The sequence below is a fragment of the Macaca nemestrina genome, chromosome 3 (assembly GCF_043159975.1).
Source record: "Macaca nemestrina isolate mMacNem1 chromosome 3, mMacNem.hap1, whole genome shotgun sequence".
NCBI classification, from domain to species: Eukaryota; Metazoa; Chordata; class Mammalia; order Primates; family Cercopithecidae; genus Macaca; species Macaca nemestrina.
Window position 1 is genome coordinate 170,763,255 of NC_092127.1, and position 17,950 is coordinate 170,781,204.

The following is a 17,950-nucleotide window of genomic DNA, read 5'->3' on the forward strand; positions in this document are numbered from 1 at the left end:
CTTTACTTGATTATCTAATTCAAATGCCGTGTTAGTCTCAGACTACCACTTCTCATGATGACTAAACCAAGGTTCTCATAGGAAAAGTAATTTGCCCAAGGTTAAACACCTGGTTAACTGTTTTGCTGAAATTCAGCCCAGGTCTGTCCAAATCCAAAGAACTCTATCTTTCCCTATATCTCACAACCTGTCAAGAAAAAGGTTTTCTAGTTTTAAAAATACCCAAAAAAGAATATCCTGAAAGTAAATTCCAAAACAGGAACTCTAAAAGCAGGTTCATTAAAGCTATCACTTCCTAGAAGTATAACCTCCAAAGCACTCTTTTTCAAAAAGGAAATGCTCATTTAAGACTTAAGTGTTGCTATGTGTTTATTGGATTTTTTTTGAACAATTATTTTAGAAAGTTCTTAATGTTTCTAAGTGAAAACATTTCCAACTAAGAAGCAGAGTCCCACCAATTTGGTCTCAGCTACAAAAATGGGTAATTCTCCTTCCATGTACTGTTCCAAACTAACAGATTTACAAAGCTATGCTACAATCATAAGGGAAGAGGGGAGAACCAGACATATGTGCACTGTGCCAACGGCATAGCAAGGGAAATGAGGCCAGACCAGGGACTTGATGTTCAGTGATATTTGTAAATTAAGTATTTTTAAGTTGGGACCTGCTTATACAACATGTAAAGAAACAACCAACCAATCCCTTTTCTCATGAATAAACCTCCAAAAATAGAAAGTCTCTATTTGTTTTTGTTTTGTTTTGTTTTGTTTGGGTAGAGGGAAGTCTTAAAAAACCCTTCCATATTAAAGTTACGATAATTTAGCTTCCAACACACAGGGCTCTAAAGTAATGAACAGTTGCAAAGTGTACTGAAATCTTCATTGATAATTAAAACATCAAAGCAGAAAACATAATTATGTCTCTCAATGCTAAAGAAACTATCTTCCAAGTTCTTTTTTTTAATAGCCTCTTTAAGACATCCAAAAGCAAGAGAGAGAAAATGGAGACTTCAGTACTTGTTAACAGCCTGCAAAAAGCCTCACGCAAAAGCTGAATCAGGCAAAGTATCTGTTTAATAGTTTATGAGAGAAGTGACAGCTAACTCTTAAGATCACTAACTTCATTCTTCACTATGGTTCTTTCTACCTATCCTTTTTCACATGATTTTTTCACACCATATAGTTCTAACTATATGTTCTAAGCACTATATAGTTCTAAGTATTTACTTCAACTCTTCCATGATAATGATTTAGGGACTCACTCTCTCTCAACATCAAGTTTTACTGAAGATAACACTAAAAACAATGAAATAATTGAATTAATACATCAAAATATATGCATATAAGTTAATATTGCCCTTCCTATTCAAAAAATTCTCCTTAGGAAGATATCCACACTTACTCCAACAACTCAGCCACTATCCCAAATGCCTGACATTCATTAAATACCCCAATTACACCAAAGCACTTGCAATGTTTTCTACATATTCTTTTTATTTATTTATTTATTTATTTATTTGAGACAGAGTCTCATTCTGTCGCCCAGGCTGGAGTGCAGTGGCACAATCTCAGCTCACTGCAAGCTCCGCCTCCCAGATTCACGCCATTCTCCTGCCTCAGCCTCCTGAGGAGCTGGGACTACAGACGCCTGCCACCACGACCGGCTAATTTTTTTGTATTTTTAGTAGAGATGGGGTTTCACTGCATATTCTTAATAATAGCATAATTGCTTACATTTAGTGTGCCTTTAAGCTTTGGAAACTGCTCAGGCAATAAATCTACAAATATCATTTCCAGTTCAAATGAGGTATCACGTGCTAGGAGAGAAAAAAAGATATTCTCATGTGTTCCATAAACTATAAAATAAATTCCAATTCATTAGCCCTCAAATTTACTTTCATTTTACATTTTTTGGAATATACTATTAATATCTTAAATTTTTTTGAGATGACACTGCATCTTCATTATGGTCACACTAGCCCAATCATTGTATCACCTATTGCTGAAACATTGCAATAGCTTTAAAAAAAAAAAAAAATTTATTTTGGGTTCATGGATACATCAGCAGGTTTGTTACACAGCTAAACTGTGGGTCACAGGGGTTTGGTGTACAGATTAGCAGAATACCCAGGTAATAAGCAAAGCATCCAATAGGTGATTTTTCAGTCTTCACCTTCCTCCCACCCTCCACCCTCAAGTTGACCCACTGTCTATTGTTCCCTTCTTTGTGTCCATGTGTACTCAATGTTTAGCTTCCACTTATAAGTGAGAACATACAGTATTTGGTTTCCTGTGTCTGCATTAGTTCGCTTAGGATAACAGCCTCCAGCTCTACCCATGTTGCTGCAAATGACATGATCTTGTTCTTTTTATGGCTGCACAGTATTCTATAATCTTAATTTTTAAAAAATAATGACGTAAAAATAACTTCATAAGTTTCTGGATTAAAGACATAAAACTGGCCATATATATATATTTTAATGTCTATATATTTATGTGTATATGTGTGTGTATATATACATACACATAAATTGCCAACTAAACCAGTTATTAACAGTTAAACACAAGAACAATATAAGATACAGTAATCCCTTTTATCTCATACATTTTCCAAAATGCTATTTTCTCAGTGTGAACTAAAAGTAATGCAAGTTTTTGATGTATGTGTTCTGTTCAGTTCAACTACATTCCCACCTAGAATACTACCCGGCACATAGCACTCAGTAAGTATTTACTGAATAAATAAATCAGTATAGAAATGTAATACATGGCCACGGATGTAGCTGATTTATATTTTTCTGTGTTAATTATGCTACAAAATTTTCCCTTTTTATAAGCAACAATCAATAAAACATGACCAAGACTGTAAGAAAGGACTAAGCACATTAGTTGACAGCAACTCCATTCCTAAAATTGCTCAGACCAAAAAAATCTTTCTTGATTATTGTTCTCACATACATCCATCCAACTTCAGGAAATCTGGCTCTATCTTCAAAATATTATCCAGACTCTACCCTTTTCTAAGCCACCAACATCTCTTGCATAGATTTCTGTCCCTTACCCTTTGATGTCCTCTCTTGCTTCCTTTCACAGCTTAACCCATGGCCACTCATAATTACTCCCCTACAAACACCCTCGACTTCCTTGCCCTTCTCTTATTTCATCATACTTGGTTAGCAAAGCCATAACCTGATTAAATCTAATTCTTCAACTACTCTGTATCTCAATACGGCTAATCATGATGCTTTAAATAAATAACCACAGGCCGCAACTGCACCCTTAATGCTGCCAGTCAAACATACCATAACTCCCGGGTCTATTCACTCTCCCACTCTACTTCATACCTTCTGGATCCTCAACTCCAATGCCTCCTTCCTGTCCTTATTCACAGTGAAGACTTTGCTTCCTATACTTCACTGAAAGAAAATATTTTTCATGAAGCTATTTAAAGAGAACTTCCATAAACTCCCACAACCCACTCAACCACCTTCCATTGTCTATACTTTCAAACTGTATCTCTGCCCACTGACACAGATAAATTATCCAAGTTTCTACATAATGCCAATCCCTACACTTGTAAACTAAATCTCTTAGCCCCTCAAGGGCAGCGCTCCAGGAATTAATTCATCCTTTACATTTTTCTCACAGTGAATTTTTGCCATTGGCATATCAACATGCTGGGCTTTTGCTCCTATTCTTTGAAAAAAAAAAAATGCAAAACACTCTCAATCCCACTTCACTACTTCTCCATTTCTTTCTTCTCTTTGCAGAAAATCTTAAGAACATTCCCACTGACTGTCTCCAATTTTTCTCCCCCCTTTCTCTCTTAAAATCCACTCCAGTCAGGCCTCTGCTCTCACCACTCCAACAAAACTGGCCTGGTCAGGATCACCTAAAACCTCAGCATTACTAAATCCAATGGACAATCTCATTTCTCATGTTATTGTGCCTATGAGTAAGTATTTGCCAGAGCTGATCATTTTCTTCCTCATTTAATTTCCAGGAGAGCACACTACCCTTGTTCTCCTCCTTACTGACTGCTCCTTCTCAGTCACTTCTAACAAAGGGCATGAGAAAACTTTTGGGAATGGTAATTATGTTCATTATACTGACTATGGTGATGGCTTCATGAGTACATACATATATTAACACTTAGCAAATTGTACACTTTAAGTATGAACCATTTATTGTATGTCAATTATACTTGAAAAAATGTTTAAAAAACGAAACAAACAAACACACAAAAAACCTGCTGGCCTGTACATGCCATTCCTAGTCTCCAAGATTGCTCAGAGATCATGAAAACAGAATTATTAAAGTTGTTTTTAGACCCTAAGATTAAAAAAATTCCAGCCACTGAGAACAGTTAGCTCCTTTCTCATCCAATTATCTCTCAATAACGTGGCTCTACCATTTTCAATTAAACAATTATTTTCCTAACAAAAGAGAGAATCAGATGGGTGGTATCGAATTTGACATTCTTTTTGTCATCTATCATCATGACAGGATCAGAAATAACCTGCTGCCTTCTTTGTTTTTTCTCCAAACCTAACATCGGAAAACGTCTTTTATTATTCTTAGTATTCTTTGCAGGCCTCAGCTGAGCTAGCCTTTAGTATTACGAAGACAGCTGTCAAGAGATTTGTGCCATTTTCTTATTTATTGTAAGTTATATATCCTCTTTTCTATCTTTTGAAAATTTTATGCTCTGTCTCAATTAACATTTACCTGTACCAGTTACTTCAATAAATGTAATTAAGAAACAAGTAAATAAGTAAAAGAGTACTTGAAGCATATAGAAATAACTAGTTCATTAAAATATTTTGCAAAAATCAAGTACATTTATGCACATGTGTATACACAAAACTGCTGAGCTAGTGAGACTTCACGGAAATCAAAATGTCCAAGGAGCCTCTCTGGTTACAACCCCAAGCACTTAACAGAACTCATTAGCAATAAGAGATGCAAGGAGACATAGGTTGGACAGTGCCAGATTTGTATTTTGTAACAAATATTCATACAGTTAAGAGTGTGGATTTAAGGACAACAGACTAGAGGTATGGGGCCAAGTTATTTTATTATCCCAAGCAATAAAAGTCTAAACTAAGGCTGTGCTAATGAGGTAAGACCAAAAAAAAATTTCTTTTACAAGGTACATTTCACGAATTCGTAGAACTCTCACTAGTTCCACTACAGTATGCAGCCTTCATAATACAGATATGTCACCAAGCAGGAAAAGATCTTATTCATTATCAAGCATAAAGACAGCTACCATTTACCATTTCCCTTTGTATTTTGTAATATTAGAGAACGACACACTTAGGTATTTAAACTACATTTCTGAATGATTAGATACTAAAAACTAAACACATAATGTCACAAACTTTTATTTTTGGCCCCATAAACAACAGGAAGTGTGTTCTTACAATCCAAGAAAACTCCACCTACCACATGGCAGACTGCAACTCTGCAATAACTCCACTCCAGCTCAGGACATGAGGAAAGGACAAGACGCAGTGTGGCATCAAATGGGTAGAAATGGCCCTTGGAGGACACACTGTCAAAAGACTGACAATTACTGCATTCTTCCTGCAGAACTCAAATCAGTAATTTCTAAGAAATGATTTTGAATGATCTAGAATGAAAGAAGTCATTCATAAAACAGTGCTAATCATCTTAAAGTAATATTAGCTTTGCTTCCTGAACTGCTGTTACTGTGTAGGTCCTATACTGAAAAGTCTTACTCCATTATTACCATAGTCCAGGCATAAATTTAGCTTCCATCTAGAGACATGGCTTTGTCAAGAAAGATGTGATTTCTCTCCTAAATGTAGCTATACTCTTAACACTTAGGATTAAAGTTCTCTGCAGATCAGTAATTTGAAGGTAATCACAAGACTAGGACAATCTTCTAAACACAAACATTTAGCTCTTAGTATTTCTGACAGGGAGAGAAAATAAGTGAGAACAACATCTGCATATTGTCTAATTATTAAAAGCTCAAAGCCAGTTCCCTCCTCTCCATCTCTCTACCACTTCCCTAAGAAACAACCTCACCCCTTCTCCCGAAGTGTTACTGTGATGGTCCCCCTATCTCTAGCACCACCACACTACAATGCCTTTTCCCTTTACAGCTATCATATCTCTTCAGAATATGAATCTGGTCACATCACCACTTCTGTTGAAACCCTTCAGTGCCTCCCATTCCCCCAAAAAGAATAAACACCAACCTCCACAGCAAGAAATACAGGCACACGGTGATCCCTGAAGAATCACTTCGCCATTGATTGACTCTATAAAGCCATCCTGACCTTCCTGTCAGATGCTTCCTACTCTGCACTCTTAATAACATTTTATGCATAACTATTACAGTTGCAAGTAACTGTTTACCTACCAACCCATATCCTCCTCCAAATAATCAGTCTCTCAAAGAGATAAGCAGAATTTCACAAAGACCACCAAGTCTGGAGCCAGACCTAAACTCAAATCTCAGTTCCACTGTTTACTAAGGATGTAATCTTCGGCCAACTTCTTAACATCTTTGGATCTTAGCTTCCTCCACTGCAAAATTAGCATAAAATAGTCACCCTCATGGGTTCCTGTGAATAATTTTTAAAATAAAGAAAGAATAATAAATAGTTCTAGAAAAGCATAGACTTAATATAGCTAACAACATCTGTAAGGCCCAAAAAGGAACATTTATTTAAAGGACAAACTCTTCTCTGCGGCAGACACAAGTTATACCTTTGCAATGAGGATATATGTAATAAATGTTTTTAAAAGAAAATGTTCTGATTTTCAAAGGAAAAAAGTCACAAGCCTATTAAACAGCTAAACCAGCATTAAATCTTCCCTTCAGCTTCAAGTCAATAAAAGTATAATGAATTTAATGTTTATTGAATCCTCATAGGAATTAGTATTTAAACAGAAAGAACATAGCCTCAGTTCCTAGAAATTGTTTATCCAAAACACTTGACAAATTTAGCATTTGATGGTGTTACCTCCAAAAAAAAACTACAAGTGTGATGAAAATTACCTAAGTAAAATTTTTCAAAACTTACTGAAAATGTGCAAAACATATTTTCTACAAAGCTACACAGACAAGCACGCTTGGGATTTTAAAACTGCTTCTGCAAACTTATGCCCTTCCTTGTAGCGTGTCCTAGGTGTATCCCCATCACTCAGGCAGCAAACATCCTGGAGAGGAAATGCAAAAAGGGAAGGAAAGAGGAAATTCTTAAATGAGATCAGACACAGACCAGAGGACAAGGATCAGCAACCGAAATATGTGCTGTGCCTTTTGAAGGGTGTGGGGAGAAAAGACAATGCTGGAGGGAAGAGGGGGCTGTAGTCTGGGATTTCCTTTTCCTGCTCTTGGCTTCAGCAAGCTACAGCAGTGACAGAGAGGAATGAAGTCCCCTTCCGGGGGATAAGACACTACAAACACTGTGCAATATATCGAGCCTTCAATGCTGAGATAATAATAAACCCTTCCATTTGTAGTATTGACTTCAGGAATTTGAAGAAAATATTAATTTTCCAGAGTACACCTGGAGAAAATAAGGAACTAAGTAGAAAAACTAGATTCCAAGAAACTATCTCTAACAACTAGTTTGAAAGTTTCATGCCAATTATAAATTAAGATTTTACTAAAATTACACTGAATCGTTTTTAAAGTAAAAGTTCAACTGAATTTCTAGTACAAAGCCATGCTGTAACCACACAGGACTTTACTTCTTACTGTATTAGATGAATTTTAATCCCTGAAAAGTATAACAAGGCTCCCTTTGTCTAGATTCTGAGCGGGAAAAAAATTCAATAATTACTTTGACAGCAGTTTTAATTACTAGTAACTTAAATGAAAGTCTTAAAATTCCTCTTTCCCCCTAATGTCATGTATACTTCTCTACTACACTCTTGAGGATAATACACTCAACTATGTACCTGGAAAAGCCAAAGCTTCTCTCAATTACCTCGTATTTCATCTGAGGAAAGGCAAAACTGCAAAAGCCCACTGCTTTGGAAAGCAGGAAGCCTGGGTTGCAAGGTCAGTTCTGTACACTAGCTACTTAGAGATAACCCTGGGCGTTTCTCTAGCTTCTGTGGTTTCTATTTCCTATAAACTGGACGGACTCACACAGATTTCAAAGGCTCCTTCTACTCCCTCTCTTTGAACATTCTGCCTACATTCACTAATTTCAAAACCTTCCGTTTATGGTTAATAAAGGACTTCTCAGTTTATCCTCATGAAAACTATATGAAATACATACTTGTTTTACAAATGCAGAATGTGAGGCCTAGAAAATAAGAGACATACTCAAGACAGTAATTGGCAGAGCCAGAAGTAGAACCTAGCTCAAAAGCCCTTCAAAGGAATTCCTTAAAAATTCATTATTCAAAAATCTTAGAAATGTGAAAAGCTTAAAACACAAATCTAAACAATTGTATGAAAGTAATATATAGTACAAAGTCTATTTTTAAAATGTAATTTTATTCAATATGCTACATAGTTGCTTACAGACAAAATGTATGTAGCAGGTACCTCAAAAAATAGACACAAAACAGATCAATTCAAACTACTCAGGAAAAAGTGTTCATCAGTGACTGAATTTTTCACTTACAACTACCAGCTCTGTCATCAAAGAAAGATGCTTTAACCATCTAGGAATTTCTCCCACAAAGAAACTTCTAAACCTTGATTGTTTCATTAGTGAGTTCTAACAAAAATCAAGGAAAGAAGAATTCCACTCTTAGACAAACTCTTCCAGAGATTAGAAAGAAAAAACTTACTTAAAAAGGTAGTGAAACACTTATACCAAAACCAATGGAACAGTACTAGACATGAAAATTATAAAGCCAGCCTCACTCATGAACATAAATGTAAAGCTCTAAAAATAATTGTAAATTAAATGTAACCACAAAAAGGATAATAATACATCAAGACAGCTGAGCTCATTCCAGTGACGGAAGATAGGTTTAACATTAGAAAATAATTTAATATAATTCACATTAACAGGTTAAAGGTAGAAAACTCATTTATTCATGGGAATAGACGTAAAACAATAGTCCATAAAATTAAACATTAATGCTTGGTAAAATGTATAGAAATATAAAGGAATACCTTAATCTTGATAATCTATAGCAAACCACACTCATTAGTGAGGAACAAGAGAAGGGTTTTATTATCTTCATTTCTATTTCAACATTTACGAGGGTTCTCTTCTACTACAGTGAGCAAAAAAAAGAAATCCAAGCTATAAAGACTTGGGATTTAAAAAAAAAAAAAAAACTGTCATTTGCAGAGGAATAATCTAGAAATAAAATTAACAAGAATTTAGAAAGATTGCTAAATTTTTTAAATGTGTAAAAATTAATTGTATTTCTAAATGCCTGCAGACAGAAAATGAATTTTAATGTCATCAAAATGCATCAAATGCCTTTCTAAAAATTCACAAATTCAAAATGATACACAAAGAAAATGAAAGGAAAAATATCCCATTGGTGTCTTCTGTAGATTGCTAGGATGTCAACTCATTACTCTGAAAATTGATACATAAGGGTGAAAAAAATGAGCATTTCTCCTGCCTTTATCAACTGTATTTCATGAAAACCAAAATACTGATCAAAGTTCTTGACAGTCCAGCTAACAAATGCAGAATAAATCAGAAAATCACAATTTTGCAACACCAAATAAGTTGGATCTAGGCAACAATCATCAATAGTGATGATGAGATGAACGACTAATAGAAAACCACAGCCACTACATGAAGGATTAATGAAAACTTTTTAAATGGAGGAATGGAGTTGACAATACCTGAACTCACTGATCAAACTTAGTAATTCAAAAAGTGGGAAAACCAAACATTATGTGACTCCTGATGTAATATAACAGGAAGTACATAGTACTTCTATGAGGTATTCTTGTCTAAAACTTAAGCCCAAATCTAACCAAGCTGCTAAATCTTACTATCAGTTTAGAGGAAATGAGATAGAGCAACAAGTTAAATGATACAAAAGGAAGGAATCAGCCAAAGCCAAATTAGTCCAGAAGACAAATCAATTGCCTCAGGAAAAAAGAAGTGCTGTCTGAAAAGTGAACATAACTAAATGCAATCAATCTTATGTGAATTCTCATTTCCATCAATCATTTTTAAAAATACATATTTGGGACCAAGCACAGTGACTAATGTCTATAATCCCAGCACTCTGGGACGCCAAGGTGGGCAGACAGCTTTAGCCCAAGAATTCAAGACCAGCTTGGGCAACACAGAGAAGCCTCGTCTCTACAAAAATTTCTATAAAAATTAGTCAGCCATGGTGGTGCACCTATGGTCCCAGCTATTTGGGAGGCTGAAGTAGAAAGACAGCTTGACCCCAGAAGGTCAAGGCTACAGTGAGCCGTATTCACACCTCTGCACTCCAGCCTAAGTGACAGAGCAAGACCCTGTCTCAAAAAATGACAAATAAAATATATATTTGAGAGAGAAAATATAAATATGGACTAAGTATTAGATGATATTAAGGAATTATTGTTAATTTAAATATGATGCTATCCTGGTGGTTACAGTTTTCAAATGTCCTAATAAAGACAGAAATGCATATTGAGGTATTTACAAGTGAAATGTCATGATATTTATGTATCTGATTTGCTTCGAAATACTCTAAAGAAACAAAAGAGCAAAAATATCAAAACGCTTGAAGCTTGATAATAGAAATTCATTATACTACTATGTCAACTTTTTGTATTTACCTTTAACACTGCTAGCCATAAGGGAAATTCAAATTATGACCACAATGAGGTAGCACCATAGGCCTATTACAACAACTAAAATAAAACACACAGAAAAAACCAAATGTTGGTGAGGATGCAGAGAAACTGTCTCTCTCATACTTTGTTGTTGGGAATGTAAAATGGTACTGCCACTCTGGAGATCAGTCTCGTAGTTTCTTAAAAAATTAAACATACACACCTAGACATGAATGTTTATAAGCATTTTATTTGTAAACAGGCCCATAGTGAAAACAACTCAAATGGCCTTCCATGGGTGAATGGTTAAACAAACTGAGGAACCTCCATACAATGTAGTATTTACTCATCAATAAAAAGGAACAAACGATTGATACTCTCAACAATTTGATCGGATCTTAAGAGTATTATGCTGAATGAAAAGGGCCAACATCAGGTTTCATAATCCAGCATTCCATTAACATAACATTCTCGATATGGCAAAGTATGAAAGTGGAAAACAGGATTTAGCAATAGGGTTTGACTATAAAGGGGAAGCATGAGGGAATCTTTGTGATGACAGAGCAGTTCTGTGTCTTGAAATGTGATGGTTATATGAATCTATACGAAGAATTATATACGAAGACATACCAAAATTTTAAAACCAATGCATGCAAACACTGGTGAAACTGAAGTCTGTAGTCTACTTAAGTGTATTATGCTACTATCAGTTTTCCCCGGTTTTGATAATGTACTATATTTCTGTAAGATGTCACATCTGGGGAAAACTTCCAATTTTAAAATTGGAAGATTCAATATTACAATGTATACATAAAATCGCTTGTGAGAATACAGTTAGTTCAAAATAAAAGCGTTTGAAAAAAAAAACAATTCAGACAGGAAGAGTCAAGGCATCATCTCAGATGAAGATATGAAATTTTCATGTATGGATCAGAGTGTGTAAGACAGAATTCTAAATTGTTCCCAAGATTCTTGTCCCCTGTTGATATGCTCTGTATAATTTAGGACTTGTGAATATGATGGGATTATCACTACTGTGATTATGTTACACAACACGGCAGAAAGGATTTTACAAATGTAATTCAGAGCCCTAATCAACTGACTTCACTTCAAAAGGAAATTTAACCCAGGTGGGGATGACCTTATCTAACGAGCTCTTATAAGCAGTCAAAGAGATGAAAAGTGTGGAAAAGATTCACCTGCTGGCCTGGAAGGAGCAAACTACCATGTTTTGGAGAGAGTCAGGTATCAGGCAACAACAGGCTATTCCTAAGAGCAACAAGTGGTCAAATCAAGCAATTGAAGACCTCAGTACTACAACAAGGAACTGAATTATCTCAACAATCTGAATGAGCCTGGAAGAGGACTCCATGATCCAGATGAAGACATGGCCCAACCAACACCTCGATTTCAGCCTTGTGAGAATCTGAGAATCGAGGTAAACTATGCTCAGACTCATCACCAACAGAAACTCTTCAATAACAAGCATATGATGTTTTGAGATGCTGAGTGTATGGTAATTCATTATGCAGCAGTAGAAAACTAACACACCGAGTTTGAGTATTACTCTTCTTCAAACATCCTTATAAAGAGAATGGCTTTGAGGTAGTAGATAAGCCAAAAATAGATCCACTTACTTTTCCAAACTAATCTAAAATGTGTCTGAAACTTAAGCCCTCCTGTTTTGGCTGAACGTTTCATGAGAACAAACTACACAAAGAAGTTCCATGGTTTGGTACTACAACTCTAGTTTGCTCTCATAAATGACAGAGCAAGATGGAGACTTAAAACTGATGAAACTGGGTTATGGCCAAATTCAACAACATAAAAAAAAGTTTTTTGCATTTCTCATCCCAACTTAAGGTCAAAATCTTGCCTTTCTCTAGCCATACTAAAAAATATCAGGAAAAGGAGGAAAATATTTGCAAGTTCATGCTTCCTAACATGCAAAAAACCTCAAAACGTATGGATCCATGATAGTATTTGTTATCATAAAGATTGGGAACTGACAAAACCATTTTGAAAACAAAAACATTTATGTTATGAATCAAAAGATAAAGTACCTAAGAATAAATACAGTACCTAGGACTAAATGCAACAATCTGCAAGTCCTCTAGGGAAAAACTATAAAATTTTATGAGAGCCATTAAAACAGACTTAAATAATTATCAAATACTTATTTATGTATTTATTAATTTATTTTGGAGACAGAGTCTCACTCTGTCGCCTAGGCTGGAGTGCAGTGGCGCAATCTCAGCTCACTGCAACCTCTGCCTCCTAGGTTCAAGCAATTCTCCTAACTCAGTGTCCTGAGTAGCTGGAATTTCAGGCGTGCGCCATCATGCCCAGCTAATTTTTGTATTTTTAGTAGAGACGGGGTTTCACCATGTTGGCCAGGCTGGTCTCGAATTTCTGGCCTCAGGTGATCCGCCCACCTTGGCCTCCCAAAGTGCTGGGATTACAGATGTGAGCTACCGCACCCGGCCAGAAATAATTACCAAATTTTTAGACTGGACAACTGAATGTCAACTGCCTCCAAATCAATTTAATAGAACCAGTGCAGTTCCAATAGGTTTTTTTCATGCAGCTTCACAAGCTAATTGCAAGGTTTATATGAATATGCAAAAAGCAAAGAATAGCCCAGTCTTGAAAAAGAACAAATAAAGCTTGCTGTACCAAATATTAAGACATTTAAGATGACAGTGACTTAAAAACACTGTGAGTATTGTCAAAGCAACAGAAAAATAGATCAGCGGAAAAAATAAAGAGCCCAGAACAGACCCACACACATACAGACACTTGCTATATGACACAACTAGCACCACAGATTGGTGGGGAAAATTCAAACTTGTTAAAAAAAAAAAAAATGGTGCTGGAATTGGCTGAACATCCACATGGAAGAAAAAAAATGGAAATCAGACCTGATTCTCGAAAAACACAATTCTCAGTGAATAAAAATCTGAATCTGAAATACAAACCAAATTAAACTAAAGACAATAAAAGAAGAATAGAAAAGGATTACTTCAGTAAGACACAAAAAGCATTAACTTAGGGAAAATCCAGTTAATTTGTCTACTCTCATTAAGAACTTCTGTTTATTAATATACCACATATATGTATGTATATAAAAAGACAAGGCAAAAATTCATAAGAGATATTACAATTGTGATCAAATATAATCAAAATATAAAGAATTAGGCCGGGCACGGTGGCTCACGCCTGTAATCCCAGCACTTTGGGAGGCCGAGGCAGGTGGATCACAAGGTCAGGAGTTCTAGACCAGCCTGGCCAAGATGGTGAAACCCCATCTCTACTAAAAACACAAAAATTAGTCGGGCGCAGTGGTGGGCACCTGTAATCCCAGCTACTCGGGAAGCTGAGTCAGGAGAATCGCTTGAACCCGGGAGGCAGAGGTTGCAGTGAGCTGAGATCGTGCCACTGCACTCTAGCCTGGGCGACAGAACAAGACTCCATCTCAAAAAAGAATTATCTGTAAGAAAAAAACACACCGATTCAATAAAAAAAAAAAGACAGATGACTTAAATAGACAATCTCCAAAAGAAGAAATCTAGATAATCAGTAATATGAAATGACGCTCAACTTCAAAAAAAAAAAAAAATGAATGTTTAATACCAACGTTCATGACACTGAAAAAGTAAACTGATACATCCCCTTTGGCAAATAATTTGGCATTACTAAATAAAGCTGATATCATCTAATCCAGCAACCTCTCCTTGGTTACACAACCTTGAGAAACTCACAAAAATGTGCAATAAAGAAATATTCACAGAATATTCATAAAATTTATGAACATTCACAGAACGTTTATAAAAGGTCAAAACTAGAAACACAATCTTCATAAATGGATAAACTACAATGTATTCAAAATTGGAATACAGCAATAAAAATGAATGAATGCAGCTACACAGAACAAAATGGACAAATATCACACTTTTTTGTGCAACAGCAAGACAGGCAAAAAGCACATACAATGATTTTATTAATATACAGTTCAAAAAAGACAAAACTAAATAATATTATCTAGGTAAATATACACAAATTTTAAAAAGTAAAAAGAAAGTATTATGACAGAAATAATGACAACTCTGGCAGTAGGAGAGGTTGTGATTAAGAAGAGAAATTATGGGGAGGAGGAGCTTCTAGGGGTGTTGATGAAGTTCTATTTCGTGACCTGAAGGTGGTTTAATGGTTCCCTTTATTTTTCATTAGACTACATAAACATTTAATGTTCTTCTCTGTATTTTATGTCACTCCAAATATGTTTCACTCTAAAACTGCATACATTAGTGCCACTATCAAGGGCCTGAAGGATGCAGGGGTAGTGATTTTAACACATTCCCATTCAACTCACCTATTTACCTCATGCAGAAAACAGATGAATTTTGGAGAATGACAGTGATTATAAACTTAACTAGGTAACTCCAATTCTAATTGCTGTACCAGATGTGGTTTCACTGCTTGAGCAAACTAACACATACCCTGGTAACTGGTTTGCAAATATGGATCTGAAAAATGCTTTTTTCCCTCAATGTGTGTTAATAAAAACTGCCAGAAGTAGTTTGTTTTTAGCTAGCAAGATTGAAAGGCAATACACTTTCAGTCTTACCTCAGGGTTATATAAACTCTCCAGCCCTATGTCATAATTTAATCCAGAGACCTTGATCAACTTTCCCTTCCACAAGACACCACACCAACCCATTACATTCATGACCTTATGCTAATTGGACCTAGAAAGCAAGAAACTGCAATTACTCTAGGCTTATTGGTGAAACACCTGCATGTCAGAAGGTAAGAAATGAGTAAGACAAAAACCAGGGGTGTCATGGACTGAATATATGTGTCCCCACCCCAAAATTCATGTTAAGATCCTAACTCCCAATGTAATAATAATAGGAAGTGAGACCTTTGGGGGGTCTGTCAGTCACGAGGGTGGCACCATCTTGAATAGGATTAGTGCTCTTATGAAACAGGAGCTCACTCACTCTCTCTGCTCTCCATCACATGAAGATACAAAAAGACGGCTGCAAAACAGAAGAGTGCCCTCACTAGACACTGGATCTGCCAGCACCTCGATCTTGGATTTCTCAGCCTCCAGAGCTGTGAGAAATAAATGTTTGTTGTTTAGGCCACCCAGTCTTTGGTAATTTCTTATAGCCTGATGTATTAATTCATTTTCACACTGCTGATAAAGATATACCCAAGACTGGGCAATTCACAAAAGAAAGAGGTTTATTGGACTTACAGTTCTGCATGGCTGGGGTGGCCTCACAATCATGGCAGAAGGTAAGGAGGAGCAAGTCACATCTTACACAGATAAAAGCAGGCAAAGAGAGCTTGGGCAGAGAAACTCCCATTTTAAAACCATCAGATCTCACAAGACCCATTCACTATCATGAGAACAGCATGGGAAAGACCCACCCCCAAGATTCAATCATCTCCCACTGTGTCCCTCCCACAACACATGAGAATTATGGGAGCTATAGGATGAGATTTGGGTGGGGACACAGAGCCAACCCATATCACCCGAACAGACAAGGAGCCTTCCACCTCGGTGAAATTTCTAAGGGTCTGGTGGTGTGGTACATGTTGACATATCCCTTCTAATGTGAAGGAAAAGTTGTTTTCATCTAGTCCCTCCTAAAATCAAGAAAGACAGAATGCCTAGTAGGCCTCTTCGTATTTGGAAGGCAACATATTTCCCATTTGGATGTGCTACTCTAACCCATTTACTGAGTGTATCATTCAGGGTTTTCTAGAAAAACAGAACCAACAACCAATGGGGGGTGTGTGTGTATGTATATACAAATGTTTATATGTATATATACATGTGCAAACACATATATATGTGTATAAATATAGAGATTTATTTTAAGGAACTAGTTCACAAGATTATACAGGCTGACAAGTCTGAAATCTGCAGTGCGGGCAAGAGTTGATGTTTTACTTGAGTCCAAATTCTGTCACAGGAGCAAGCTAGCAAGCTGGAAACTCAGGCAAAATGTCTAGGTTACAGTCTTGAGGCAGAAATACTTGTTTTTCAGGAAACCTCAGTTTCTGCTCTTAAGGCCTTCAACTGATTGGATAAGGCCCACTCACATCATCTAGGGCAATCTCTCAGCATCAACTAATTACAGACACTAATCATATCTACAAATTACTTTCATGGCAACATCTAGACTAGTGTTTGACCAAACAACTGGGCACCACAGACCAGCCAAGTTGACACACACAAAAAATTATCCATCACACAAACTGAACTAAAAAGCTATTAGTTCTGAATGTGGCCCAGAACAAGAAAAGGCTCCGCAACAGACTAGGCTGCCATTGTAAGCTGCTGTGCCACATGGGACATATGATCCAGAAGATCCAATAGTGCTTCAAGTTTCAGAGGCAGATAGAGCTTCTGTGTGAAGCCTCTGCTGACATGCTCACATAGGTTAATCAGAGTGCAGACCCTTAGGATCTTGGAGCAAAGCTCTGCTATCCTCTCTGGAAAAGTAGTCTCCTTTTGAGAAAGAGATTTTGGCTTGCTACGAGGCCTTATTAGAGACCAAATGCTGAACAATGCGCCAAGGAGTTGCCATGAGACCTGAGCTGCCCATTATGAACTGGGAGATACCTGGCCCCACAATTCATAAAGTGGGGCATGCTTGGCAGTACTCCCTCACTGAATGAAAATAGAATATGAAAGATCAATATCAAACAGGTCCTGAAGGTTCAAGTAAGTTATATGAAGAAGTTGTACAAATGCCCATGATCCCCATTCCTGCCACATTCCCTTCTCTCTCCCAGCCCACACCTGTGACCTCAGGGGAAGTTTCCTACTATCAGTTGACGGAAGGGAAAAAACATGGGTCTAGTTTACAGATGACTGTGCACGATATGCACACACCATCACAAAGCGGATGGCTGTAGCACTACCTGCCTTTCTGGAACAGTCCTTAAGGATCGTAATGAAGGAAAACTCTCCTGCGGACAGAACTTGGGGTGGCACACTTGGCTCTCATTTTGCATGGAAGAAGAAACGGCTAGAGGTGCCACCGTGTATACCAATTCACAGGATGTGGCCTACTGTTTAGCTGGATGGCCAGAGAATTGGAAGGACATAATTGGGAAAATGGTAACAAAGGGATCTGGAGAAATAATGTAGATAGACCTCTTTGAATGGGCAAAAAATGTGAAG

General features: G+C 36.7%; 1 protein-coding gene across 5 annotated transcripts in view; it reads right to left on the bottom strand.

Annotated features, from left to right (window-relative positions):
* Window positions 1-17,950, bottom strand: part of LOC105487812 (stromal interaction molecule 2) — a 167,174-nt gene that overhangs the window by 119,863 nt on the left and 29,361 nt on the right. The window contains exon 1 of one of the 5 annotated variants that reach the window (XM_071093767.1): window positions 15,750-15,780. The exons of the other annotated variants lie outside the window; for them this stretch is intronic. Within the exon in view, the coding sequence (XP_070949868.1) occupies window positions 15,750-15,765 (16 nt within the window). The 5' untranslated portion in view covers window positions 15,766-15,780. Of the gene's footprint in view, window positions 1-15,749; window positions 15,781-17,950 lie in introns of those variants that run through there. 5 annotated transcript variants of the gene reach the window in all.